The 26,645-nt window shown below is 48.9% G+C and overlaps 2 protein-coding genes and 1 non-coding gene across 3 annotated transcripts; 2 read left to right on the top strand and 1 right to left on the bottom strand.

The window, feature by feature from the left end:
• Positions 1-692: 692 nt before the first annotated feature.
• Npas4 (neuronal PAS domain protein 4) lies at positions 693-7,193 on the top strand. Its single transcript, XM_075973086.1, has 8 exons — positions 693-1,799; positions 2,550-2,701; positions 2,885-2,987; positions 3,099-3,372; positions 3,557-3,666; positions 4,002-4,137; positions 4,269-5,698; positions 6,451-7,193. Exons 1-8 carry the CDS (start codon positions 1,625-1,627, stop codon positions 6,477-6,479), a joined length of 2,409 nt encoding a protein of 802 aa, XP_075829201.1. The 5' UTR covers positions 693-1,624; the 3' UTR covers positions 6,480-7,193.
• A 15,664-nt stretch (positions 7,194-22,857) lies between these two features.
• Positions 22,858-26,251, bottom strand: Mrpl11 (mitochondrial ribosomal protein L11). Its single transcript, XM_075973085.1, has 5 exons — positions 26,045-26,251; positions 25,582-25,677; positions 25,125-25,218; positions 24,880-25,039; positions 22,858-23,147 (listed from the first exon to the last, which is right to left on the bottom strand). The coding sequence occupies exons 1-5, from the start codon at positions 26,165-26,167 to the stop codon at positions 23,042-23,044; spliced, it is 579 nt and encodes a 192-aa protein (XP_075829200.1). The 5' UTR covers positions 26,168-26,251; the 3' UTR covers positions 22,858-23,041.
• On the top strand, positions 24,153-24,343 carry LOC142851488 (U2 spliceosomal RNA). The gene has a single exon (XR_012910805.1). It is a non-coding gene; the product is annotated as a U2 spliceosomal RNA (small nuclear RNA).
• Positions 26,252-26,645: the final 394 nt, after the last annotated feature.

The following is a 26,645-nucleotide window of genomic DNA, read 5'->3' as shown; positions in this document are numbered from 1 at the left end:
TTGTATACAGTGACTAGGAAGGACACCCTATGGAGACAAGCTTGACAAAGACAGATAATTTAATCAAAGGTGCAGTTTTCAGGAGCTTGGGAAGTCCTCAAAGCCAAGACAGACTACCCAACATTCAATGGAGGAAGGGGGGGGGGGAAAGGAAACACACACACAAACACAAGCACACATACACACACACATACACGTGCATGCACGCGCGCGCGCACACACACACACACACACACACACAGAGAGAGAGAGAGAGAGAGAGAAGTGGAAAGACAGAATGAGGAGTCTTGACGCTAAAAATGGAGCAAGAACCGGAGGGAGATGGGAAGGGGAGCTTGGCAGAAAATAAGGGTCTTGGGTAGGTGCAGTAGTCACGGAAGGCCCAGCAGACCCTGGTTTCTTGGCTGCCTCCCCCTCTTCCCCGCTGAAGCGGTGGGGGGAGCTCTCCCGAGCAGTGCGGAGGCCGCTAGGCCCCGCCCGTCGCCGCTGCAGCCGCAGCCGCCGGAGGATTCCTGTCCTAATATGGAGCTGGGATTCCCCCAGCCCCGCCCCCGCCCCCAGCCCGCCGGAGAGACTGGGGCTTGCAAGAGGGCGGGGGAACAGCTCGCCTTGGGGGCTGGCAAGCTGGAGAGGGTGCGGGGAGGCCCAAATGCAGACCCAGATCCTCACCAGGCCCTGGGTCCTTGCCTCAGTTTCCCCCACAGATGTCTAAGGTTAACTGATAAAGGAATGAAGAATCACTGCAGATCACAGAGGTGATGTTTGTCTTCCTGTGCTGCCCGGTTATATGGTCAAGGCCGAATTCAGCTGGTCTCTTCCCCCCAGGACCACCATTCCACTCTATCCTAGAGATTTAGACCCTCAGGCCAGGGCTTGGTGGGGAGGAGGGGATTATTTATTTGAAAGTGCTAAGGGCTTTCAGATTGAATAGACCCTAGAAAAGACCCCCAGATGTGACCTAACCCCTTCCCCAAAGCCAAGGAAAGTTTCTCATGTGACTTTGACCTTTGCATGGCAAGTAGGGGCAAATTCGCAGAAGACCCTTCCCCTCCCTATCCTTTGCCTCCTTAGAAAACTCAGTGTTGGTATCAGCCTGTCCTTGGCCTTCTACAAACTCTCTTGCCAAGGTCTTCAGACCACCCTAACCCTTGCACTATCCCTCCTCCCAATAGAATACAATAGAAATTCTGGGACCCTGCACTCCCTGCCTGGCTCTGCACAGATCTCGCCAGCCGGCCCCCTCCGCAGCCTTCTTCTCCCCCCTCTCCTCCGCCCCCTCCCTCTCCTGTTCGACGTCACAAGATGACGTAGGAAGCCAGGGAGGGAGGAGGAGCGCCCCCCCTCCCCAGCCAGTGGCTCCCGCTGCAGCTTGCTTTAGCCCAGCCTCCCGCCTCCCGCTCCCCCCCCCCGTCTCTAAAACGAGCCCCCCACGCCTGCCAGGAGCTATATAAGGCGGATCGAGGCAGGCGAGGGGGGCAGCGCTGCCGAGCGGAGCCCAGGAGTGGAGCCGGGAGCAAGCGAGAGCCTGAGCGAAAGACCGGGAAGCAAGGAAGAAGCCTCCGGTGCATCGGGACAGGATCGCAGGTGTTCGGGAGCCGGAGCCGGAGCTCCACAGCCGGCAGTCATGTACCGATCCACCAAGGGCGCCTCCAAGGCGCGCCGCGACCAGATCAACGCCGAGATCCGGAACCTCAAGGAACTGCTGCCGTTGGCTGAAGCGGACAAGGTCCGGCTGTCCTACCTGCACATTATGAGTCTTGCCTGCATCTACACTCGCAAGGGTGTCTTCTTTGCTGGAGGTGAGCAAGCTTGGGCTACCAGAGGCTAACAGGGACCAGGGATGTAGGAGCTGAGGGAACGCGCTGAAATTGCCGCTTGTCTAGGACAGCGTAGTGGAAGACTGTGGAGAGAAGGGACTTGAGGGGACTCCAGACTTCCTACTTTTTCTCCTGAGCTCTGTCTAAACTAGCCTGACCGATGATGGTTCTAGCCAGATTTGTGGAATATGGAGAGCTAAAATAGAATGGTCTAGGTTCCCATTGCCTCAGAGGCACTTCAGGAATCCGGAGAGTGGACGGAAGGAAGCCTGGCAAGCTGCAGGAAAAGCCTGCAAAGGTGAAGTCTGGGGAGAGCAGCTTGATCTAGGATATGCTTAGAGGGTCTTTCTCCGCTCTGGGGTGCTGTCCGAGGTTCTGAAACCAGCATGCCCACCCGCCGCTGTCCGCGGTACTTAAAACGGCAGTCTTTTTCTGGGGAGTGCTGTCCGCGGTGCTGAACTCCATTCCCTTCGGGGGAGCTCTGTCCACAGTGCTGATCGCTCAGTGCCGCGGAGGTTCCCGCGGGGCTCGGAAGTCTGAGGGCTCCCTGGCTAGATAGTTTGAGCAACAGGTTTCTTGGCCAAAATCCACAAGCATAGGGTCAACAGGTGTTTGCAGAGCTAGTTCTGCTGCGAGAATTTCCTGTCTTCTCTGCAACTCAGATGATGCCCTCCTCATTTCTGTTTTGTACCCGAGTCTTACCCTGACTCACCAGATCTTTTCACCCTACAGGCACTCCTCTGGCTGGCCCCACGGGGCTTCTCTCAGCTCAAGAGCTTGAAGACATCGTGGCAGCACTACCTGGATTTCTGCTTGTGTTCACAGCTGAGGGGAAATTGCTATACCTGTCTGAAAGTGTGAGCGAGCATCTGGGCCATTCTATGGTGAGTACTGAAAGTCTTTGCATCTCGGGTTGTGGCATATGTGGGATAAAATGAGCTTTCCCTTACCAAGAAACTGAGAGTTCCTGGAGGTGTGAGGGGGTATTCTGCCCTGAGAAAAGCTATTGGTTACAGATTGGCTCTTACTGCCTTCACTAACGATCACCTCTTTTTTCATTCTTCTAGGTGGACCTGGTTGCCCAGGGTGACAGTATCTACGACATCATTGACCCTGCTGACCATCTCACTGTTCGCCAGCAGCTCACCATGCCCTCTGCTCTGGATGCTGGTACGGGCTTATTCTCCACTCTCCGGCCCACCCCTCTGCCCCCCCGTGCCAACCGTCTACTTTTCCTCTGGTGCCCACTCTCTTAGTCAGTTTTTCTTTTTGCTCACCTAGATCGTCTTTTCCGTTGCCGATTCAACACCTCCAAGTCCCTCCGGCGCCAGAGTGCAGGCAACAAACTGGTGCTTATTCGAGGTCGATTCCACGCTCACCCACCTGGAGCCTACTGGGCAGGAAACCCCGTGTTCACAGCTTTCTGTGCCCCACTGGAGCCAAGACCCCGCCCTGGCCCTGGCCCTGGCCCTGGCCCTGGTCCTGCTTCACTCTTCCTGGCCATGTTCCAGAGCCGGCATGCTAAGGACCTAGCCCTACTGGACATCTCTGAAAGGTAAGCCCAGAGGTTCAAACTACAGTAAGAAGGGAGGGCAGAAAGAAGGGCACCTTAGACTCTTGACCTTAGATTCAGGACAGGGAGGATGGGGCTTAAGTGGGCAGAGAACCTGGGAGGGAGTGAAGTGCATGCATCAAGTAAGAAAAACAGAAAGCTGACCTCACCCTTTCCACCTTCCCAGTGTCCTAATCTACCTGGGCTTTGAGCGCAGCGAACTGCTCTGTAAGTCATGGTATGGACTGCTACACCCTGAGGACCTGGCCCACGCTTCTTCTCAACACTACCGCCTGTGTGAGTGTCCTGAGAGACTGTGGATAACACAGGAAGCTGGGAGAAGGCATGGGACATAGGCCAGGAAGGGCTGTGTTCCACACTGACGTTGAGAAGACACTGAGCCCTGCAATTTTGAAGACTAGAGAGTCAATTTTGGGGTGAGAAGTCAAAGTAACATAGGACACAGCTAAGAAGCATCGCTAAGGTCAAGGTGGGCAGCCTAGAGGTGTAGGTCAGGGTAGTAAGAGAGAAAATTTATACTTCCCTCAATCCAGTGTAGAGGTGAGAGAGGTGGGTGTGTCAGTGGTGCTACTTGATGGGCTTGCTAACCCTGTATCTCTCTTTCTCCTCAGTGGCTGAAAATGGAGATATCCAGGCAGAAATGGTAGTGAGACTTCAAGCCAAGCACGGAGGCTGGGCATGGATTTACTGCATGCTGTACTCAGAAGGTCCAGAAGGCCCTATTACTGCCAATAACTACCCTATCAGGTAAGGTGTAAGATACAAGACAGTGGAGAGGGGAGGAGGAGCTGAGATCAGCATGGAGAGAATGCCACTCAGAAAATGACTCTGAGAATGGACAGCAAAGCCTTACAAGCCTCTACTTCTTTCCTCTCCAGTGACACGGAAGCCTGGAGCCTCCGCCAGCAGCTAAACTCTGAAGACACCCAGGCTGCATATGTCCTAGGAACCCCAGCCGTCCTACCCTCATTCCCTGAGAATGTCTTCTCCCAGGAGCAGTGTTCTAACCCACTCTTTATGCCAGCTCTGGGACGCTCCAGAAGCACTACCTTCCCCAGGGCACCTGAGCTAGGTGTGATCTCAACAGCAGAAGAGCTTCCCCAACCCTCCAAAGAGCTGGACTTCAGTTACCTGCCATTCCCTCCGAGGCCTGAGCCTTCTCTCCAAGCAGAGCTAAGCAAAGATTTGGTGTGTACTCCACCTTACACGCCCCATCAGCCAGGGGGCTGTGCTTTCCTCTTCAGTCTCCACGAACCATTCCAGACTCACCTGCCCACTCCATCCAGCTCTCTTCAAGAACAGCTGACGCCAAGCACCGTGACTTTCTCTGACCAGTTGACACCCAGCAGTGCAACCTTCCCAGACCCACTGACCAGTTCACTACAAGGACAGTTGAGCGAAACCTCAGTCAGAAGCTATGAAGACCAATTGGCTCCATGCACTTCTACCTTCCCAGACCAGCTACTTCCCAGCACTGCCACGTTCCCAGAACCTCTGGGGAGTCCCACCCATGAGCAGCTGACTCCTCCCAGCACCGCGTTCCAAGCACACCTGAACAGTCCCAGCCAAACCTTCCCAGAGCAACTGAGCCCCAACCCTACCAAGACTTACTTCACCCAGGAGGGATGCAGTTTTCTCTATGAGAAGTTGCCCCCAAGTCCTAGCAGCCCTGGTAATGGGGACTGCACACTCCTGGCCCTAGCTCAGCTCCGGGGTCCCCTCTCTGTGGATGTTCCCCTGGTGCCTGAAGGCCTGCTCACACCTGAGGCCTCTCCAGTCAAGCAAAGTTTCTTTCAGTACTCTGAGAAAGAGCAAAATGAGATAGATCGTCTCATCCAGCAGATCAGCCAATTGGCTCAGGGCATGGACAGACCCTTTTCAGCTGAGGCTGGCACCGGGGGGCTAGAGTCACTCGGAGGGCTGGAGCCCCTGAACCCCAACTTGTCCCTGTCAGGGGCTGGACCCCCTGTGCTTAGCCTGGATCTGAAGCCCTGGAAATGCCAGGAGCTGGACTTCCTAGTTGACCCTGACAATTTATTCCTGGAAGAGACTCCAGTGGAAGACATCTTCATGGATCTCTCTACTCCAGACCCCAATGGGGAATGGGGCTCAGGAGATCCTGAGACAGAGGTCCCAGGAGGGGCCCTGTCACCTTGCAACAACCTGTCCCCAGAAGACCACAGCTTCCTGGAGGACTTGGCCACCTATGAAACCGCCTTTGAGACAAGTGTCTCAACATTCCCCTACGAAGGGTTTGCTGATGAGTTGCATCAACTCCAGAGCCAAGTTCAAGACAGCTTCCATGAAGGTGAGTCCAGTCTCATGTCCAAGAGCACCTGTCCCTGTCCTTCCAGTCAGATGTTGGGCAGATTAGGTGAATCAGTCCCCACTCTCTGATCCTCGGTTTTATTAAGTGGACAATATCATCTACCACTGAGGTGGGCAGTGAGGGCAAAGACAATGCAAATCTCTGTAAGAAGGATTAGTAGACCTGGCGGGCCAGAGGAGGTGATATGGGATAAAGTGATGGACAATCCTTAGGTAAAGCCTGAAAGTTTGTGAGGGACCTAGACTGGTCACCACCCCTATTTTCTAGACAAAAATAATCAAGGCCCTAGAGTTAAGGGGACTTTAAGTTATAGAAAAATTGATGAGAGCTAATGCTTCCTCTAAAGGGGATGCAGAGCAACAGCTGATGGAAGCTGGGGAAAGAAAGGACCGTGCCAAGCCCCTAGCTCCATCCCAGTGGCCCTGTGCTGTCTAAAGCTGCAGCCACAGCTCCCTTCCGTCTGTCCGTATTGCCCCGATCTGCCCACTCTGGAGATCATTCCCTCATTTGGCAGATTCCTTTGAAGCCCAGAATGTATATCAATATTGTACACACCCGAGTCCTTCTAGGACCCTTTTTCCTGATAGGCTCAACTAATCTCTCTCTCTCTCTCTCTCTCTCTCTCTCTCTCTCTCTCTCTCCTCTCCCTCTCCCTCTCCCTCTCCCTCTCCCTCTCCCTCTCCCTCTCCCTCTCCCTCTCTCTCTCTCTCTCTCTCTCTCTCTCTCTCCAGATGGAAGTGGAGGGGAACCAACGTTTTGAATAAGTCTGTGACTTAACGTCGTCAAGTATGGCATATTGTCATCAAGACGTGGAGCCGCTCTCCACCCCCCCGGGACTGTTGGGGGGATTCTGGGGGCCAGAGGGGGATATATCTGATTCTCCAGGCCCTGAAGGACTTAGGGGGGAGGGGGGAGGGCAAGGGAGGGAGCAACTTTTTAAAATCAAGGGACTTCGAGCAATCCCAGTTTCCATTTCAATCTGTATTCACTCGTAGTGAGCTTCCTTGAATGGATTTCAAGCGGAAAATGGGGGAGTCTCACTTCCCCACCGCGCTGTCCCATGGGTCTGGGCCAGTTCTCCACTCCTAGAGGCCAAGCCACCTCTGGGTTTTGGTGGGGGAAAGGCATGGCCCACCAGGGGCTAGCCTGTGCCCTGAGGGGCTCTTGACACCCACGTAGAATTCTCTACAAAGCAGTAACGGGATTTCAATTCCGACGGACTCTGCCGCCCTGGCGGCCCTTCCTGTGACTTTTGCGCCCCGCGCCTGGGGTGGGGGGCGCGAAGAGACGCTACATTCCTTTCCGATGGAGGAAGGCAGATCTGCCGCCACACGTGTGCTTGCACGAGTGCGTGTACCTGGTGCAGGACTCACCCGGCCGCCAGACTACCTGGGCTTGCCCAGGTGGCCACCTCGTGGTGCTGCGGTGACTTTGTAGCCAACTTTATAATAAAGTCCAGTTTGCCTTTTTGGTACCTCTGGTGTCCTGCACTTCTGTGAAAAGGGAAGGGTGGGGAGGAAAGAGCACAAGGAGCCCAGATGGGAGTCCTGGGGAGGGACATACGGCTGACTCTCCTCTCAGTCCTTGGATCTCTTCATGAACTTGTTCATTTCTCCATTGACTCTCCATGCCCACACTGGGCTAGAAGACTGAGCATTTGTCCGAAGCAGAAGCTACACTGAAGACACTGGAGTCTTCTCTCTGTCCTGGGTTTTCAGTGTCCTCAGTGTGATGGGGAGCAAGGGGCCTGGGGATAGACAAGAGGGCCCAGCTTGGCATCGGTCCTGGATATGGGTTTCTGGTCTTTCATTCCTGACCTGGTAGGATACTGATTTCCTTGTGGAACCTTAGATCTTTAAATCGGAAGCTGTAGCATGCTAACCTCGCATAGGGCTTCTCAGTGAGCAAATCTAAATCATTACAATAGAACTCCATTTCACTGATAAACCAACTAGATGATAGGCGCCTCCTCCCCACCCCAACACACACAGTGAGAGGTCAGGTGAGCAACATCTTGGCTGTTCTCTCAGCCCCAAAAGCCAGTGAATCACCACCTTAGGTCATCTCATCACAGACTCCCCAAGAAGGGCAATGTTGGTTGGAGCAGGAGTCCAATAATCCTCTCCTTTGAACCCCTCCAAGTCTGCAAAGTAGAGCAGAGTTGTAATGTGTCAGTGGAGGAGAAAATGTCATAATAGGGTGTTCGACTCCAAACTCAAAGGCCAAATAGCCACAGGTATGGTTAGTGGCTGGCAAAGGAAAATTAGGAGGTAGAAAGACCCAGATTCATATCGCACTCTGACCTAAAGCTTCCACCTTCTCACAGATACAGTGAGGGCAACAACAAGGACAGCAACCTAAAGACCCTGTCAGGACCGAACAAAAGTCTCTTCCAGCTCAAGAAGCGCAGCAAAGACTCGAGTTGTTTTGACCTACAAGGGTGACCTGGAAACTTAGAGAGCTTCTTCTTCAAGGAAAGGACAACTCCAGGCTCTGATCTTTCCACAGAAACACAAAAGTCAGCTGGGCGCATGCCTTTAATCCCAGCACTCGGGAGGCAGAGACAGGTGGATCTCTGTGAGTTCAAGGCCAGCCTGGTCTACAAGAGCTAGTTCCAGGACAGGCTCCAAAGCTACAGAGAAACCCTGTCTTGAAAATAAAAAACAAAAACAAAACAAACAAACAAAAAAAGAAAGAAAGAAAGAAACACAAAAGTCCTAGCCCCTTCTCATTCCAAAGCCCAGCTACAGAGGCAGGCCCTTCAGAAAGTCCTTCCCTCACAGAAATGAAGATATTCACAGGGACCTGACACCCTTTCCCTCCTTTAATGAGTATTTGGTAGAGTCAAAAGCTGTACTATCGCTGGGCAGTGATGGCGCATGCCTTTAATCCCAGCACTTGGGAGGCAGAGGCAGTCGGATCTCTGTGAGTTAGAGGCCAGCCTCGTCTACAAGAGCTAATTCCAGGACAGGCTCCAAAGCTACAGAGAAACTCTTTCTCGAAAAAAAAAAGCTGTACTATCATCCCCAAGAGGACCCTGTCTTAGTTCCCTCCTCACCACAGGGACAGTGAGCTGGCAAGATGGATAAAGGTGTTTGTGCCAAACATGATGATCTGCATTTACTCCATGATGGAAGGAGACAACTGACCCCTAAAAACTGTCTTGGATTTCTAATGCACTCCAGAACACATGCAAGCCTGTGCGCACGCGCGCGCGCACACACACACACACACACACACGCACACACATAAACTTACATGCACACTGTACACATATTACATACACATCGCACAACACTGTACACACATGCACATTACAAACACTACATATACTATTACAACTAATAATTAAAAATTTAAGAAATGAGGGTGTATTTAGGAAATGGAACTCTTGGCAGCAGGTGACAATAGTGTATATTTTGTTTGTTGTATATTTCTTGTTTGTTTTGCCTCTGAGATTTTTATTTGTTGTAACAGTCCCTGGAACTTGCTATATAGACCCGACTGGCCTTGAACTCATAAAGTTCCACCTACCTTTGCTTCCTGAGTACTGGTTTGTCTTGGTTTTGTTGTTGTTATTTTAAAATAAAGTTATAGATGCTTACTGTTTTTACATCATGCCCCACTTCCCAGTACCCCTTCTCTTTTGTTTGCTTGTCTGTTTTTGGAGACAGGGTTTTTCCCTCTCTCTCTCTCTTTTTTTTTTTGAATTTTCGAGGCAGGGTTTCTCCCTAGCTTTTGGTTCATGTCCTGGAACTAGCTCTTGTAGACCAGGCTGGCCTCGAACTCCCAGAGATCCGCCTGCCTCTGCCTCCCGAGTGCTGGGATTAAAGGCGTGTGCCACCACTGCCCAGCCAGGGTTTCTCTTTGTAATCCTGGATGTCTTGTAACTTGCTCTGTAGACCAGGCTGGCCTCAACCTCAGAGATCCCCCTGCCTCTGGAGTGCTGGCATTAAAGGTGGGTACCACCACAACCAGCTTTTTTTTTTTTTTTGAGACAGCATTTCATTCTTCAGCCCAGGCTAACCTGGAGTTCACTACGTAGTAGACCAAGTTGGCCTTGGACTTTTTACAAATCCCCCTGCCTCAGCCTCCCAGGTGGTAGGATTACAGATTTGAGCCACCACTCTTCTTATAACCCACCCTGAGTTTCAGCCTGACCACCCAGTCCTGAGGTGAGGAAAATAAAATAGAAGAGACAATGTTGCCACCTGCTGGAAGGAGAAGTAGCTGCTCCTTCCTTGGCTGGTGAGGCCCCTGTGGCTGAGCATCATCACCTTAGAACAGACACACTGAACCCTCCTGGGGCGGGGAACTTCTGAATCTGAGAGGAACTGATGTTATGGGGACACAGTGCATGAGAGAAGGTGTCTTAGTGACTGTTCTAATGATGTAAGGAGACATCATGACCAAGGAAACTTATAAAATTAAGTATTTAGTTGGGGACTAGCTCAGAGTTACAAGCTCAACTAGCAAGAGTTATCACCGCTCCAAGAGTGGCATCAGGCAGACAGGCAGGCAGGCATGGCGCTGGAGAAGCAGCTGAGAGTTTACATCTGATCCACAAGACAGAGGCAGAGAGAAACCTCACAGTCAAGCCCATGTCCAGTGTTAGGGTTTCTACTGCTGTGAAGAGACACCATGACCACAGCAATTTTTTATAAAGGAAAACGTTCAATTGGGTGGCTTGAGCTTTAGAGACTTAGTCCATTACCGTCATGGAGGGACCGTGGTGGCATGCAGGCAGGCATGGTGCTGAAGACAACTGAGAGTCCTACATCTTGACTTGCAGGCAACAGGAAGTGATCTGAAACACTGGGCGTGGCTTGAGCATATATGAGACCTCAAATCCCACCTCCACAGTGACACACTTCCTCCAACAATGCCATACCTACTCCAACAAAGCCAAATCTCCTAATAATGCCACTCCCTGAGTCTATAGAGGTCTATTACATTTAAACTACCACATTCCACTCGCCAGCCCCCAAGAGCTTGTAACAACATCATAATGCAAAAATGCATTTAGTTTAACTTCAAAAGTCCTTATAGTCTATCACAGCCTCAACAATGTTTAAATGTCCGAAGTTCAAAGTCTCTTCTGAGATTCATGCAACCTCTTAATTGCAATCTCCTTTAAAATAAAAAGATCACATACTTCCTACATGTAATGGCATATAACATACATTACTGGTACAAAACAGAGGGAAGGAAATACTGGACCAAAAACCAGCTGGGAAAACTCCAAACTCTGCATGTCCATTTGGGTGTCAGAACAGTCTTCAGATCTCCAATTCCTTATAACTTTGCTGACTACAACAAACCTCTCTCTTGGGCTGGTTCCACCCCTATTACCAACTCTCCTCGGCAGGTACCCCATGGCTCTGGCAACTCCAGTATCCTGGGATTTCCAAGGCAATTCAGGCTTCATCTTCACAGCTTCACACGATGGCCTTCATTCAGGGACACCCCTGAATCATGCCTGGTCTCAGAGTCTTCCCTTAGACTTGGAGGCAAGTTCTATAACCCGTTTCTTAATTCCACAGCCGTGTGGCCAAAGCTGCCAGGTTCTGCTGCTCACTGGGGCTGCGGCATGGTCCTCTCGTTCAGTTATATCTTCACCAACTTTCTGCTTTTGATGATTTCCTCACTACCTAAGTTTGGCTGTCCTGACACTGGATCTGTAGTCCAGGCTGACCTTGAATTTAGAGATCTTTCAATTACACTCACCAGCTTTCTGTTTCTCTCACTCCTTAAGCCTGGCTGTCCTGGAACTCACTCTGTAGACTAGGCTGGCCTCAAACTCAGAGATCTGTCTACCTCTGCCTCTGGAGTGTTGTGATTAAATGCATGCACCATTATACCCAACTCTAAGCTTTCATTCCTTTTCACAAGTTGGAAATTTAGTTGAGTGGGATCTCGCCCTGAGCTCACTACTTCCTATATTCCTTTTCTTAATCTGTTTATCTTCTTGAACATAGGGCTTAGTTCCATTCCACTTCCTGGTGCCCCTTTTCTCCTCAAATTTTACATTTTGTAATGTACTCTGCTCAGTTTGCTCCTGTTCATTATAAATCTTCATTAGAGTTACCACTAAAAACCCCATGACGGAGTCTATACGAGGCTGTTGTGAGATTTCCTCTGCCAGCATAATTAATCTAAAACTTTTCACTTTGGTCTCAGGCAGACTCAGACAAGGGCAAAAGGCAGCCAATTTCTTCACCAAAATATCACAAGAATGATCTCTGGCCATATATTAATATTCTGCTCCTCTGAAACCTCTTGAACTAGGCCCTCATAGTTCAAATAGCTCTTAACAGCACTGTCTTCTATGCTCCTACTGGTCTGGCCCATTACGTAACTCTTAAAGCATTCCAGTGCTTTCCTAAGTCAAACTCCCAAGTCCATATTATTCCAAACAAAAACATGGTACGACCTATCAAAACAAAACCCCAGTCCCTGGTACCAACTTCTGCCATGGACTGGCTTATCGGAGTCACTTAGACCATGGGAGAAGCAGGGTCTTGGTCCTCAGGAAGGCACGAGGTCAGTGATGACAGACAGACACAACACAACAGAGAGTGGTTGGAATCTGCTGCGGATTTACTGAATTCATGTTTTCATTATATAGTATTCAAACAAGGAGCAAATCAGAAGGTCATGTGTCATCAGCTGGCACAGTGTGAATGCTTCTTTTAGTTACATCAGCGATTTCTAAGAAAAGCATAGTATCAGGGACGGGTGTTAGACATAAAACATCCTTTGAAGAGGAACTCTTGTCCTTGGGAATGTAAACATCAGACAAGTGGTTTCATCTTATCTAAGAATAGAAAGTTCTGTTTCATTATCGCTTTCATGCCTCCCCCAAGCTCCTCTTTCTAACCCTTTCTTTATCTCCTCTAGTGACAAAATATACCTGACAGCTCTCTGCACCTGCCGAGATATACTTTTTTGTACCTTCTTATGCGGCAGACACCATGGGGGTCGGGATCTAGCATGCCTATCCATAAAATTCAAAGTATAATATAACACTCTTTGTCCATCAACATTAACCCATCTATTCCCTATTAACTCATCATACACCCCGTGTATGACAAGGGTTCTGCTGTAGTCCTATACATTCCCATACTGTGCTTCCCTATCTCAGAGCTGTTCCTGAAGAGATAATCCTTGTTTTGTAGATATATAGAATATCATTATTATAAAAGAGATTGTGCAAAGCCCATATCCCACATAGCCAGCTAATCAAGAAACCCGTCTATGCCTCAATGGCAGCCAATACCGGCCCGTCTGCCATTGACCTCCAGGAAGCCTAGTCCCATGGGACACGTAGCTCCCGTCCGGCATAATGACATATGTCATGTCACACAGACGACACTGGAGTTGGTGTGGCAAACTTCTATCTTAGTTAGGGTTTCTATTGCTGTGAAGAGACACCAGGACCATGGTAACTCTTATAAAGAAAAACATTTAATTGGGGTGGCAGTTAACAGTTCAGAGGTTCAGTTCATTATTATCATGGCAGGAAGCAAGGCAGCATGCATGCCAACCAACATGGTGCTGGAGAAGGAGCTAAGAGTTCTTACATCCTGACTCACAGGCAAGCGGAAGTGGTCTGCAACACTGGGTGTGGCTTGAGCATATATGAGACCTCAAAACCCTCTCCCACAGTGACACACTCCATCAAAGTCACGCCCCTCCCTATGATCTTATAGGGGCCAGTTGCACTCAAACTACCATATCCAGTGACACAACTCCTCTAACAAGGCCACACCTCCTAATCCTTCTTAAAGAGTCCACCAACTGGGGACTAAGCATTCGAATACATGAACCCATGAGGGCCATTATCATCAAACCACCATGGAGAGCTTAAGCTTGGGGCCAGAAAGACTGAACTCAAGGGATAGAGGGTGGCTCAGTGGTAAAGGTGCCAGCTGCCAGGCCTGAAAACCTGAGTTTGATCCCTAGGTCCCATGTGGTGGAAAGAGAGTTGATTCCAGTAAGTTATCCTCTGACCTCCGTGCACACACACACACACACACACACACACACACACACACACACAGGATCGGAAAGAAAGGCTGAGTTAAGCATTAGCTCGACCGTTTACTTTTCTCCTGTGATAGATATTTATGATACCTGCCTAAGGCAGGAGCTGACCTCAGTTCAAAGAAAACTGAACAAGGAAGATCCCTGGGGCCAGACAGCTGTTCAAACTGGGAACACAGCAAAAGGTAAGATAAGGCCTAAACCATAAAGTATTGTGACAGAATAACTGGGCACTAATTTACACTGCTGTCTTCTGTGGGAGTGACACTGAGCTAACACCTCAAAGACGAGAACAAAAAAGCAGTCCAAGCCCAAAGGAAGCGTGTGTAAGGACATCAGAATAAAAAAAGTGTTTGACTTGCTTAAGAACTAAAAATGAGCCGGGCGGTGGTGGCGCACGCCTTTAATCCCAGCACTCGGGAGGCAGAGGCAGGCGGATCTCTGTGAGTTCGAGACCAGCTTGGTCTACAGAGCTAGTTCCAGGACAGGCTCCAAAGCCACAGAGAAACCCTGTCTCGAAAAACCAAAAAAAAAAAAAAAAAACTAAAAATGAGGTTCTGGGGCTTGAGGAAAGCAAGAGAAGAGTGACTGGGGAGAAGATTGCCCAGCACATCTAGACTGTGATGAGGAATTTGGGGTTTATTCCACTAAGTGTGGTAGTGCACACCTATTCTTCTGAGTGTGGCAGTGCACACCTATTCCACTAAGTGTGGTAGTGCACACCTATTCTACTGAGTGTGGTAGTGCACACCTATTCTACTGAGTGTGGCAGTGCACACCTATTCTACTGAGTGTGGCAGTGCACACCTATTCTACTGAGTGTGGCAGTGCACACCTATTCTTCTGAGTGTGGCAGTGCACACCTATTCTTCTGAGTGTGGCAGTGCACACCTATTCTTCTGAGTGTGGCAGTGCACACCTATTCTACTGAGTGTGGCAGTGCACACCTATTCTACTGAGTGTGGTAGTGCACACCTATTCTACTGAGTGTGGTAGTGCACACCTATTCTACTGAGTGTGGCAGTGCACACCTATTCTACTGAGTGTGGTAGTGCACACCTATTCTACTGAGTGTGGCAGTGCACACCTATTCTACTGAGTGTGGTAGTGCGCACCTCCTATTCTTCTGAGTGTGGCAGTGCACACCTATTCTACTGAGTGTGGTAGTGCACACCTCCTATTCTTCTGAGTGTGGCAGTGCACACCTATTCCACTGAGTGTGGCAGTGCACACCTATTCCACTGAGTGTGGCAGTGCACACCTATTCCACTGAGTGTGGCAGTGCACACCTATTCTACTGAGTGTGGCAGTGCACACCTATTCTACTGAGTGTGGCAGTGCACACCTATTCTACTGAGTGTGGTAGTGCACACCTATTCTTCTGAGTGTGGCAGTGCACACATATTTTACTGAGTGTGGTAGTGCACACCTATTCTACTGAGTGTGGTAGTGCACACCTATTCTACTGAGTGTGGTAGTGCACACCTATTCTTCTGAGTGTGGCAGTGCACACCTATTCTACTGAGTGTGGCAGTGCACACCTATTCTACTGAGTGTGGTAGTGCACACCTCCTATTCTTCTGAGTGTGGCAGTGCACACCTATTCTACTGAGTGTGGTAGTGCGCACCTCGTATTCTTCTGAGTGTGGCAGTGCACACCTATTCTACTGAGTGTGGTAGTGCACACCTATTCTTCTGAGTGTGGCAGTGCACACCTATTCTACTGAGTGTGGCAGTGCACACCTATTCTACTGAGTGTGGTAGTGCGCACCTCCTATTCTTCTGAGTGTGGCAGTGCACACCTATTCTACTGAGTGTGGTAGTGCGCACCTATTCTACTGAGTGTGGCAGTGCACACCTCCTATTCTTCTGAGGGTGGCAGTGCACACCTATTCTACTGAGTGTGGTAGTGCGCACCTATTCTACTGAGTGTGGTAGTGCGCACCTCCTATTCTTCTGAGTGTGGCAGTGCACACCTATTCTACTGAGTGTGGTAGTGCGCACCTATTCTACTGAGTGTGGTAGTGCGCACCTCCTATTCTTCTGAGTGTGGCAGTGCACACCTATTCTACTGAGTGTGGCAGTGCACACCTATTCTACTGAGTGTGGTAGTGCACACCTCCTATTCTTCTGAGTGTGGCAGTGCACACCTATTCTACTGAGTGTGGTAGTGCGCACCTCCTATTCTTCTGAGTGTGGCAGTGCACACCTATTCTACTGAGTGTGGTAGTGCACACCTCCTATTCTTCTGAGTGTGGCAGTGCACACCTATTCTACTGAGTGTGGTAGTGCGCACCTCCTATTCTACTGAGTGTGGTAGTGCACACCTATTCTACTGAGTGTGGTAGTGCGCACCTCCTATTCTTCTGAGTGTGGCAGTGCACACCTATTCCACTGAGTGTGGCAGTGCACACCTATTCTACTGAGTGTGGTAGTGCACACCTATTCTACTGAGTGTGGCAGTGCACACCTATTCTACTGAGTGTGGTAGTGCACACCTATTCTACTGAGTGTGGTAGTGCGCACCTCCTATTCTTCTGAGTGTGGCAGTGCACACCTATTCCACTGAGTGTGGCAGTGCACACCTATTCTACTGAGTGTGGTAGTGCACACCTATTCTACTGAGTGTGGCAGTGCACACCTATTCTACTGAGTGTGGTAGTGCACACCTATTCTACTGAGTGTGGCAGTGCACACCTATTCTACTGAGTGTGGTAGTGCACACCTATTCTACTGAGTGTGGTAGTGCACACCTATTCTACTGAGTGTGGCAGTGCACACCTATTCTACTGAGTGTGGTAGTGCACACCTATTCTACTGAGTGTGGCAGTGCACACCTATTCTACTGAGTGTGGTAGTGCACACCTCCTATTCTTCTGAGTGTGGTAGTGCACACCTCCTATTCTTCTGAGTGTGGCAGTGCACACCTATTCTACTGAGTGTGGTAGTGCACACCTATTCTACTGAGTGTGGTAGTGCACACCTCCTATTCTTCTGAGTGTGGTAGTGCACACCTATTCTACTGAGTGTGGTAGTGCACACCTATTCTACTGAGTGTGGCAGTGCACACCTCCTATTCTTCTGAGTGTGGCAGTGCACACCTATTCTACTGAGTGTGGTAGTGCACACCTATTCTACTGAGTGTGGTAGTGCACACCTCCTATTCTTCTGAGTGTGGTAGTGCACACCTATTCTACTGAGTGTGGTAGTGCGCACCTCCTATTCTTCTGAGTGTGGCAGTGCACACCTATTCTACTGAGTGTGGTAGTGCACACCTCCTATTCTTCTGAGTGTGGCAGTGCACACCTATTCTACTGAGTGTGGTAGTGCACACCTATTCTACTGAGTGTGGTAGTGCACACCTCCTATTCTTCTGAGTGTGGTAGTGCACACCTATTCTACTGAGTGTGGTAGTGCGCACCTCCTATTCTTCTGAGTGTGGCAGTGCACACCTATTCTACTGAGTGTGGTAGTGCACACCTCCTATTCTTCTGAGTGTGGCAGTGCACACCTATTCTACTGAGTGTGGTAGTGCGCACCTCCTATTCTTCTGAGTGTGGCAGTGCACACCTATTCTACTGAGTGTGGTAGTGCACACCTATTCTACTGAGTGTGGTAGTGCACACCTATTCTACTGAGTGTGGTAGTGCGCACCTCCTATTTTTCTGAGTGTGGCAGTGCACACCTATTCTACTGAGTGTGGCAGTGCACACCTCCTATTCTTCTGAGTGTGGCAGTGCACACCTATTCTACTGAGTGTGGCAGTGCACACCTCCTATTCTTCTGAGTGTGGCAGTGCACACCTATTCTACTGAGTGTGGTAGTGCACACCTATTCTACTGAGTGTGGTAGTGCACACCTATTCTACTGAGTGTGGTAGTGCACACCTATTCTACTGAGTGTGGTAGTGCACACCTATTCTACTGAGTGTGGCAGTGCACACCTATTCTACTGAGTGTGGCAGTGCGCACCTCCTATTCTTCTGAGTGTGGCAGTGCACACCTATTCTACTGAGTGTGGCAGTGCACACCTCCTATTCTTCTGAGTGTGGCAGTGCACACCTATTCTACTGAGTGTGGCAGTGCACACCTATTCTACTGAGTGTGGCAGTGCACACCTATTCTTCTGAGTGTGGCAGTGCACACCTATTCTACTGAGTGTGGTAGTGCACACCTATTCTACTGAGTGTGGCAGTGCACACCTATTCTACTGAGTGTGGCAGTGCACACCTATTCTACTGAGTGTGGCAGTGCACACCTCCTATTCTTCTGAGTGTGGTAGTGCACACCTATTCTACTGAGTGTGGTAGTGCACACCTATTCTACTGAGTGTGGTAGTGCGCACCCCCTATTCTTCTGAGTGTGGTAGTACTCAACAGGCTGCCAGTGGAGAATCCCAAGTTTCTGGACAGCCAGGGGCACATAACAAGACCCTGTCTCAAAAATCAAAACAAACCAATCCAAAAACAAACAAAACAAACACAAATGACAAAATTCCCAAATAAAAAAACAAGGGCTGCCGGGTGGTGGTGGCTCACGCCTTTAATACCAGCACTTGGGAGGCAGAGGCAGGCGGATCTCTGTGAGTTCGAGGCCAGCCTGGTCTACAAGAGCTAGTTCTAGGACAGGCTCCAAAACCACAGAGAAACCCTGTCTCGAAAAACCAAAAAAAAAAAAAAAACCAAGGGCCGGTATCCTACTTGGGGTTTCTATTGCTATAATGAAACACCATGACCAAAAGCAAGTTGGAGAGGAAAGGGTTTATTTGTCTTACACTCTGACACCATAGTCTATCACTGAAGGAAGCCAAGACAGAAATTCAAACAGGGCTGGAACCTGGAGGCGGGAACTGATGCAGTGCTGCTTACTGACTTGCTCCTCCTGGCTTGTTCAGTTTGCTTTCTTATAGAACCCAGGATCCTTACAGTCCAATTTTTTTTTTGGTAGAGGACCTGAATTTGGTTTTCAGCACTCACATTAGGTGGCTCACAACCACCTGTAACTCCAGCTCCAGGGCATCACACGCCTTCTTCTGGCCTCCACAGGCCAGCACCTAATAGTCACATACAGTACTCCCATGTATACACACAAGTAAAGGTAAAAAATATAACAAACAACATCCAAGGTTGTCCTCTGACCTTCATACAGACAGACACAAATATACACAAATTATTAGAGAAAGGTTACTGAAAAAGTCTAAATAATTGCTAAGTTAAAAGCAGAAAAAGAAGCCTCCACATCTTTAATCCCAGCTTTTTCTTTTCACCTTTTCCTTTCTTCTCTCTCTCTCTCTCTCTCTCTCTCTCTCTCTCTCTCTCTCTCTCTCTCGTATGCATACATATTTGTGTACGAGTGCATGTGTGTGCTAGTGTATGTGGAGACTAGAGCTCAACACTGGGTGTTTTTTTCACTCTCTACCTTATTTTTAAATTTTTATTTACTTGCCAGACGGTGGTGCACGCCTTTAATCCCAGCACTCAGGAGGCAGAGGCAAGCAGATCTCTGTGAGTTCTAGGCCAGCCTGGAACAAAGCAAGTTCCAGGATAGTCAGAGCTGTTACACAGAGAAATCCTATCTCAAAAAACAAAACAAAGTTATTTACTTATGTGTTATATGTGTATGTTTTGTCTGCATGCACATCTGCACACCAGAAGAGGGCATCGGGTCCCATGGGACTAGTTACAGATTGTTGTAAGCTCCATCCACTTATCTTTTAAAATGTATGAATTTTAGGGCTGGAGAGATGGCTCAGAGGTTAAGAGTACTGACTGCTCTTCCAGAGGTCCTGAGTTCAATTCCCAGCAACCACATGGTGGCTCACAACCACCTGTAATGAGACCTGGTGCCCTCTTCTGGCCTGCAGGCAGAATATAGGCAGAGCACTGCATAATAAATAATAAATGTTTTTTATAATGTATGAATTTTAATTGTATGAGTATGCACATGTGTTTAGGTAAACCAGACTGCACATATGAAGTCCAGATGAGGGTATCATGTTTTCCCCTCTATCATTCTTCACTCTTCGTTTGAGGCAGGTCTCTCCTAAACCTGGGTCTCATAAACCTTATTGTCACAGCTGGAAGCCAGCAAGCCTCAACAATCCTGCTGTCTCTGTCCCCACCCTCAGTGCTAAGGTTACAGACTGCTATATTTCCCGTTTGATTCCTAAATCATGTGGGTGCTGGAATCAGAACTCCAGTCCTACCCAGCTAGGACACCTATGAACAACATCAACGACCAGCAAGGCCTAAGGGTGCAATAGCGGTACACATATTGGTGGTAACCAATGGCTCTTTAACTGGACGTAAGACCCACTCAACAAATGGGAAACAATGCTGGGGAAACTTAGCCAACTACTCAGGGGTAGTGAAGTGTCATGGTGTAGGAATAGGACTTACAACCACTGCTTTGCTAAACCAGCATAATCCCTAACAATAATGTAAGCATCCGTCCTTATACCGACAGATATAGTCCTCACCCTGAACAAGGAAACTTCCCTTTGCAACAGAGAAAAACCAATACAGAAAACACAACCAACCAAAATGTAGGGTTTGGAGCCCAGTCCCAATGGACACATCTACAAAACACGCCCCAACCTAAGGCTCAGGGAGCATTTCAGAAGAGGGGTTGAAAATATTGTCAGAGACAATAAGATCAGACAGAGGATCAGAAAGTTTACAGTGAGATTATGTCTTCTAGTCACCTCAGGACCTGTGTCCACCAAGTCTTGCCAACATGATTGCCTAAACATGAGCGGAACAAGAGCGACACAACAGAAATACTGGGGTGGATGAGGGAAGGCTCACAATGCCTCAGCCTTCCGCAAAGACAGCTAAGGAATGCTGAGTGGGAAAACAGCCTTCTCTAGGGAAGAGCACATCGGTGAGCCAATGTCAATGGTCATCCCTGAAAACATAATACGAGTAGCATTGTACAGACTGAACAGTCTATACTTAAGGATACATATGTAGCAGGCAAGGTCTATTTATTAATCTTGTGTGACAAATTTGCTGAACTAAACGTTCAGTATCCGGCAAACAAAATGCAGTGTCCAGCATATGATCCATGGCAAATGCAAATTTCACCTCGCCTGCCAACTCTGCTTCTCTTCTGAATGAACCCTTGATGTTCTGGAGAATGGGCAAAACAGGAGGCCAAGGGTTTCCCAAGAACTTCTCAGGCAGGTATCTGCTGGAATTTCATTTCCCATGGAAGTCTGAGGCTATGATTCATAGCCAGTTACCCCTGACACAGAACAGCTTCAGAAGTTCGTCAGAAACTTGGGTGGCACTCAGTGATCCAGTTCTTGCTTTGTATTTACGCCAGAGGCAGGCAGACCTTTGAGTTTGTGGCCAGCCTGGTGTGCATAGCCAGTTCCAGGCCAGCCAAGGAATCCAGTATCAAAAACAAAACACACCCACTTAGTAAGGAGACCTGAAGGTGTTCCTGTATCTAGATATAAGCTTCCCTGTGACCTAATCTCTCCCACAGGATCCCCTCTTTAAAGAGGAAATGCCCCAAAAGACTCCTAAGGAAAGACAAGTAGTGTACCCAAGCCTTAGTATCTATTCTATGGACCTCCTCAACTCTGCCTTCTCGTTCCCGAGAGAAAGAACACACTAATCTCCTTGTTTTGTAGTTCGGAGAACGGAACTTGGGGCTTCAAATAAGCAACAGTCCTACCAGGAAACTACATCCTCAACCCTGAACACAGGATTTCTCCCTGGCCTCTATCCTATCTTTATTCTGAGACGGGGTGTCTCTGTGTAGTCCTGGCTGTCCTGGAACTCACTCTGGAGACCAGGTTGGCCTCGAACTCGGAGACCCACCTGCCTCTGCCTCCTGAGTGCTGGGATTAAAGGCGTGCGCCACCAGAGCCTGGCAAACCCCACACTTGTAGCAGCTCAGATCCTGAATTTTATGACAGGTTCCCCAGAGGTTCATGTGCTGGAGCCTTAGTTCCCAGTGTGGTAGGTGGTGGAATCCTTTAGAAGTGGGGCCTATGCCCAGCGTGATGGCACACGCCTTTAAACCCAGCACTCAGAGGCAGAGGCAGGTAGATCTCTGAGTTTGAGAATAGCTAGAAGTGCATAGTGAGACCCTTTCTCAAAAACAAAGAACAACAAACCACAAAAAATAGGGGACTGGAGAGATGGCCGAGCAGTTAAGAGCACTTGTTTGGTTCAGTTGCAGCACCCACACCCGTGGCTCACAAGTACCCATAAGTCCAGGTGCAGGGGACCAAATACACTTCTGAAAGACACCAAGTGTCATAGTTTGAACATAATTGGCCCTCATAATTTCATAGGCGGTGGCACTATTATGAGGTATGGCTTTGAGTGAATATGTCCTTGTTGGAGGAAGTGTGTCACTGTGGGGGCGGGCTTTGAGGTTTCCTATGCCCAGGATACCACCCATTCTCAGTCGACTTCCTGTTGCCTGCAAGATGTAGGACTTTCAGCTATAGCTACAGCACCACGTCTGCCTGCCCGCTGCCATGCTCACTGCCCTGATGATAATGGATTGAACCTCTGAAACTGTACACAAGCCACACCAATTAGTTTCCTTTAGAACAGCTGCCATGGTCATGGTGTCTCTTCACAGCAACAGAAACCCTAAGACACGGGCATGCACATGATGCACATACATACATGCGGGAACACACGCACATATCAAAGAAACTGGATAAGTCTATGTTTTTAAGTGGGGACTAGTGGAAGCTGCTGAGAAATCCAACCCTCAATAACGTTGGCTTTAAGGAAGGGAGGCTACTTCCCATAGGTGACCTTACGCATGTAACTGTTCCCACTTTACCATACTGTGACACAGCCAGGAGAGCGATTGCCAGGCACCAGCACCATGATCAGAAGCCAGAGAGATAGCTTTTCTTTATAAAGTACCAAGCTTTGGTTATTCTGATATAATAACACAAAACCAACTAAGGCACAAGGCGCGGTAATTTGCTTGGCTGCACCTGTGCTCACACGAGGAGAAGTATTAAGATCCCTGCTCACGTGTGGGGCAGCTCACACCTGTGAGGGTTGATAACTGTTGGTGTTCCCATCTCCGGGGTCTCAAGAGAGAAGTTGAGAGTGGATGGCAAAGGATGTTTATTTAAGCTTGATCCCTTGGCACAGCACATGTATAGAAATATATAAAGTCACGAAACTATAAATCATCTTGCCATGAAGTCCCTTCCTCTCCTTGGGCTCAGCTTTCTCAGTGGGCCCCCTTCTTCGCCTCTTCTTTCAAAATCCCAGAGTGTAGAAGGTTGGGTTCACTTCTTGGCAGCTTCTGCCTGCGCTGCCAAATCTGCCTCTTTCTGAGCAGCCAAAACCACGGCTCGTTCCTTCTGGAAAGCTGCCAGTTCTTCTGCATTGAGGCTACAAGTGGAGAAAGATGGTTAGTGAGTGGGGTCCTGGCACAGACCCCAGCTGCCCTGCCCTTTTTCCTCCCTGGACTTCCCAGCTTCCAAACCTCTGCTCATCTGCTTCCTCTACCTGGAGCCAGACAGTGAGGTGTCTGAGAGAACCACACACTCTACCTTCCCCGACCTTGGTTCCCATCTTAACATCCTCCTTAACCCATGGTCTCTACTATGCTGTTGGGATTTACTAGTCACACTTCACACGAGGAAGTGGCAGACTTGTATGTAGACATTCCCCTCAAGTAGGGAATCTGACCTATGTATCTCTGTGCCCCATAAAGTAAGGACCTGAAGAAACATCAAGGCCATCTGTGCTCTGCTCTGACTCGCTGTGAGGAACAGCCGATACCAGCCTTGCTGATAATATGACACCAGCAGCAAGAGGCCCATGATGACTGTCTCTGCTCCTGTGACTGATGTGGTCTGGGCCAAATGCTCTCTCACTTGACAAATGACTTCAAGGAAACGATTCCTGAGATCATCCAAAGCCAGCTGACCTGGGCAGTTGTTGGCTCCAGGATGGAGTCTGACCGTATCCCACCCCACTTCTAGACAAGGCTCCCAGCCCACAATAAGTGTAGCTTCAGCCCTTTACCTCTCATTGTTCACTGCAATCCCCCACTTTTTGGAACATTTCTTTCCTGATCCTCCTTCTCCTGGGCTGTTTTGATAGCACCTCCCTCAAAGAGTCCTCACTGACACACCAGATAAAAGCAGGCACTCTCTTCTCTGCTCTGCCAACATCCATCAATTCTCAAACCACACTGACCACATGTCAGTCTAAGTCTCTATGCATAGATCTGCCTCCACCTTAGGACTATGTATTTCTCCAGAGTGGCCGAATACTACTCCCCATTCCTGGTTATATCCAGTGTCCAGAACCATGTCTAGAACATAACACGTGCTTATGAAATATATTCCAAATAAATGAGGCCATATCCTTGTTAAAATCTCAGGTCCCATCGCTTCTCGGCCTTTTGGCTAAGATCAGGTATAATATCTGTTCTTATCAGTTTAATATCTGATACGTCCTCTATCCGAGGACAATATATTAAATGGATTTTTGGAAGTAGGGGTTGGAATAGGAGCTTGCTCCGTCCACTCCACACATTGACCTGGTATTGCAGTACTTCCGAGAACGGTGCACCCCTTGGGGAACAAGGTTGGTTCAATGATAGACAATAAAATATCTGTGTGCTCCATATGAAAAGCTTTGTGTTATTGATTTCTGTTTTGTTATTTTGCTATTCTACAATCTACCTTTTTACTTCTCTATTACTGGATAGAGAGTACAATAAAGTAAGGGTTTTTTTGGGAAAAAAAAAAAGAATCTCAGGTCCCTTGACTTAAAAACTCTACATGTAGCAGGGTAATGGTGGAGCACGCCTTTAACCCCAGCACTACTTAGAGGCAGAGGCAGATAGATCTCTGAGCTGTGAGTTCAAAGCCAGCCTCCTCTACAGAGTGAGTTCTTGGACAGCCAGAGCCACACAAAGAAACTCTGTCTCAAAAAAATAAACAAACAAAAAGCAAAAACAAAACCTCTACATGCATGAACATGTCATAACAAAGTCCATTATGTTTATTATATGCTATAAAATGTCTTTGAAACCTATTTCACTAACGCTCCTCCCAGATTAAGAGCTTCCTGGGTGCCCTCCCCACAACACCACTCTCAGGATACTCACTCCTTCACCACACGAATGCCCAGGGAGCGGGCGGAGCCAATGATGGACCGGACAACAGAAGACAGGGGCACGTCTTGCATGGCAAAAGCGTCATCCTTAGCTTTGACACAGGCAATCTCATATATGTGCTTCACACTCACCAGACCTGCCACCTCTCTCCCTGGGAGGGGAACAAGCAATGCTTCAGGTGTCACTGCTTTCTTTCCGGACACATCGGAATCTCAGGTGCCCACTCTGCTCCTTACCTGTCTGCCGGGCCCCCTTCTCAATCCCAGCTGCTGCCTTCAAGAAGTAGGAAACAGTGGGTTGCCCAATCTTGAGCTCAAATGTCCTGTCGGGCTTAACAGAAAAAGATATATAACAATTTCTTGTTTTTTATTCGAGTCCAGGGAATTTATAACGTCCCTTTTCTTCTCTCATCTATTTGCCTTCCCGTGGTGCCTATAACACCACAAAAGCCAGGAAAAGCAAATCCGTAGCAAACATCTCTGCTTTTTATTCCTAGGCCAGCTCTATTCTGGAAGACCCAGTGAGATGAAAGTCAGGAACCAAAATACGGCAGGATTAAGCCAATTCAGAAAAATTATGATCTAGTTTCATTGTGTAAATGAGAAAAGCGGAGCGTGGCAACCTGCTTAGGTTGCAACCCCGGGTAACTACTTTCAAGCGCCAGGAAGAATATAGAACAGAGAGACTCTGCACCTTCACAAAAATCTTTGTAGGCAGGGGAATGCCGTCTTTGATGTCCTTTGTCTTCTCGTTGAATTCTTTGCAGAACTGGTTGATAGAGACACCTCGCTATGAGGAAGGCATTAAAAAAATAAGTTAAGTGTGGGAATTAAAGGCTCTCTATCATCCAGGAGCCTCTGCCCCATACCCCTTCGTCTTCATGTCCCTGTATTCCTATTTCTTCTACCCAGATTCAACTACAGCTTCGTCCAGGCGCTTCGTCCTCAAGGTCCCACTTAATCAGCGACTTGCTAACTGGGTAACGTCAGAGAAGGTGAGGGCAAAAGAGACTACGCAAATAACAAGGACATTAAGGCCTGCGGGTGTGAACAGCGGAGACACGTTTCTAAGTGAGACTTCCCCAGCTCCAGCGCACGTTCCCGCCAGTCGGCTGCCACCCTCCCGTGTCCCCAGAGCCGGGTTCCAGACACCGCACCTGCCCCAAGATGGGACCTAGTGGGGGCCCAGGCATAGCCTGGCCCGCTCGCACGATAGTCCGGATCACGCCGCCGGCCTCGGGCTTCTTGAGGGTCCGAGTGACCCGGCTAAGCTTCGACATGATGTAGGACTTTCAGTATTAGTTCGCCTTTGAGCAGCAAGAACTACGCTCAGAACGCTGCCATCTTAGGTCAGAGGTCAAGGGTCCTCACATTAGGCTGTGATAAGTGAGGCCAACAAAGAGCAGCCTTGTTTCAGTCATACCGCTCTCCAACGGAAGACGCGTTAAAGAATTTTTAAAAATCTAAATTTTGCCCTCTGAAAATAGGAAGAGAGCCTGTATGGGTTCAGAACACACATTTCCCTCAGGAATGCGCACAGGCACTACCTTAGACAGACAAAAAGAAATGCGGGACCTTGATTCTCCGCACGGCATTGTGGGTATGTAGTTTCAGCTCCTTATCCTGAGCCTCTATTAGCTCCAGGTTGCCATCTGCTGGACCTTAGTGTTGAAATGCAGCAAGTTAATCCAAGTGGGAGTCCCTGGGGTCTTCTGTTTCCTCAAGTAGTTTCATGAAAGACAGTTAGATAGCAAGTAT

This window comes from Microtus pennsylvanicus, chromosome 5 (assembly GCF_037038515.1).
Source record: "Microtus pennsylvanicus isolate mMicPen1 chromosome 5, mMicPen1.hap1, whole genome shotgun sequence".
Lineage (NCBI taxonomy): Eukaryota > Metazoa > Chordata > Mammalia > Rodentia > Cricetidae > Microtus > Microtus pennsylvanicus.
The sequence above is the reverse complement of the archived record's forward strand: the minus strand, read 5'-3'. Positions and strand labels throughout refer to the sequence as shown.

What these genes read in the sequence shown, in the direction of transcription:
- Mrpl11 (XM_075973085.1), bottom strand. Translation starts at nt 26,167, where the DNA reads ATGTCGAAGCTTAGCCGGGTCACTCGGACCCTCAAGAAGCCCGAGGCC. An exon ending in GAAGGGGGCCCGGCAGACAG is followed by an intron (nt 25,040 to 25,124) that starts GTAAGGAGCAGA and finishes TTCCCCTCCCAG; the next exon opens with GGAGAGAGGTGGCAGGTCTG. An exon ending in GGCATTCGTGTGGTGAAGGA is followed by an intron (nt 23,148 to 24,879) that starts GTGAGTATCCTG and finishes CTCCACTTGTAG; the next exon opens with CCTCAATGCAGAAGAACTGG.
- Npas4 (XM_075973086.1), top strand. Translation starts at nt 1,625, where the DNA reads ATGTACCGATCCACCAAGGGCGCCTCCAAGGCGCGCCGCGACCAGATC. An exon ending in GCCCTCTGCTCTGGATGCTG is followed by an intron (nt 2,988 to 3,098) that starts GTACGGGCTTAT and finishes TTGCTCACCTAG; the next exon opens with ATCGTCTTTTCCGTTGCCGA. An exon ending in CTACTGGACATCTCTGAAAG is followed by an intron (nt 3,373 to 3,556) that starts GTAAGCCCAGAG and finishes CCACCTTCCCAG; the next exon opens with TGTCCTAATCTACCTGGGCT.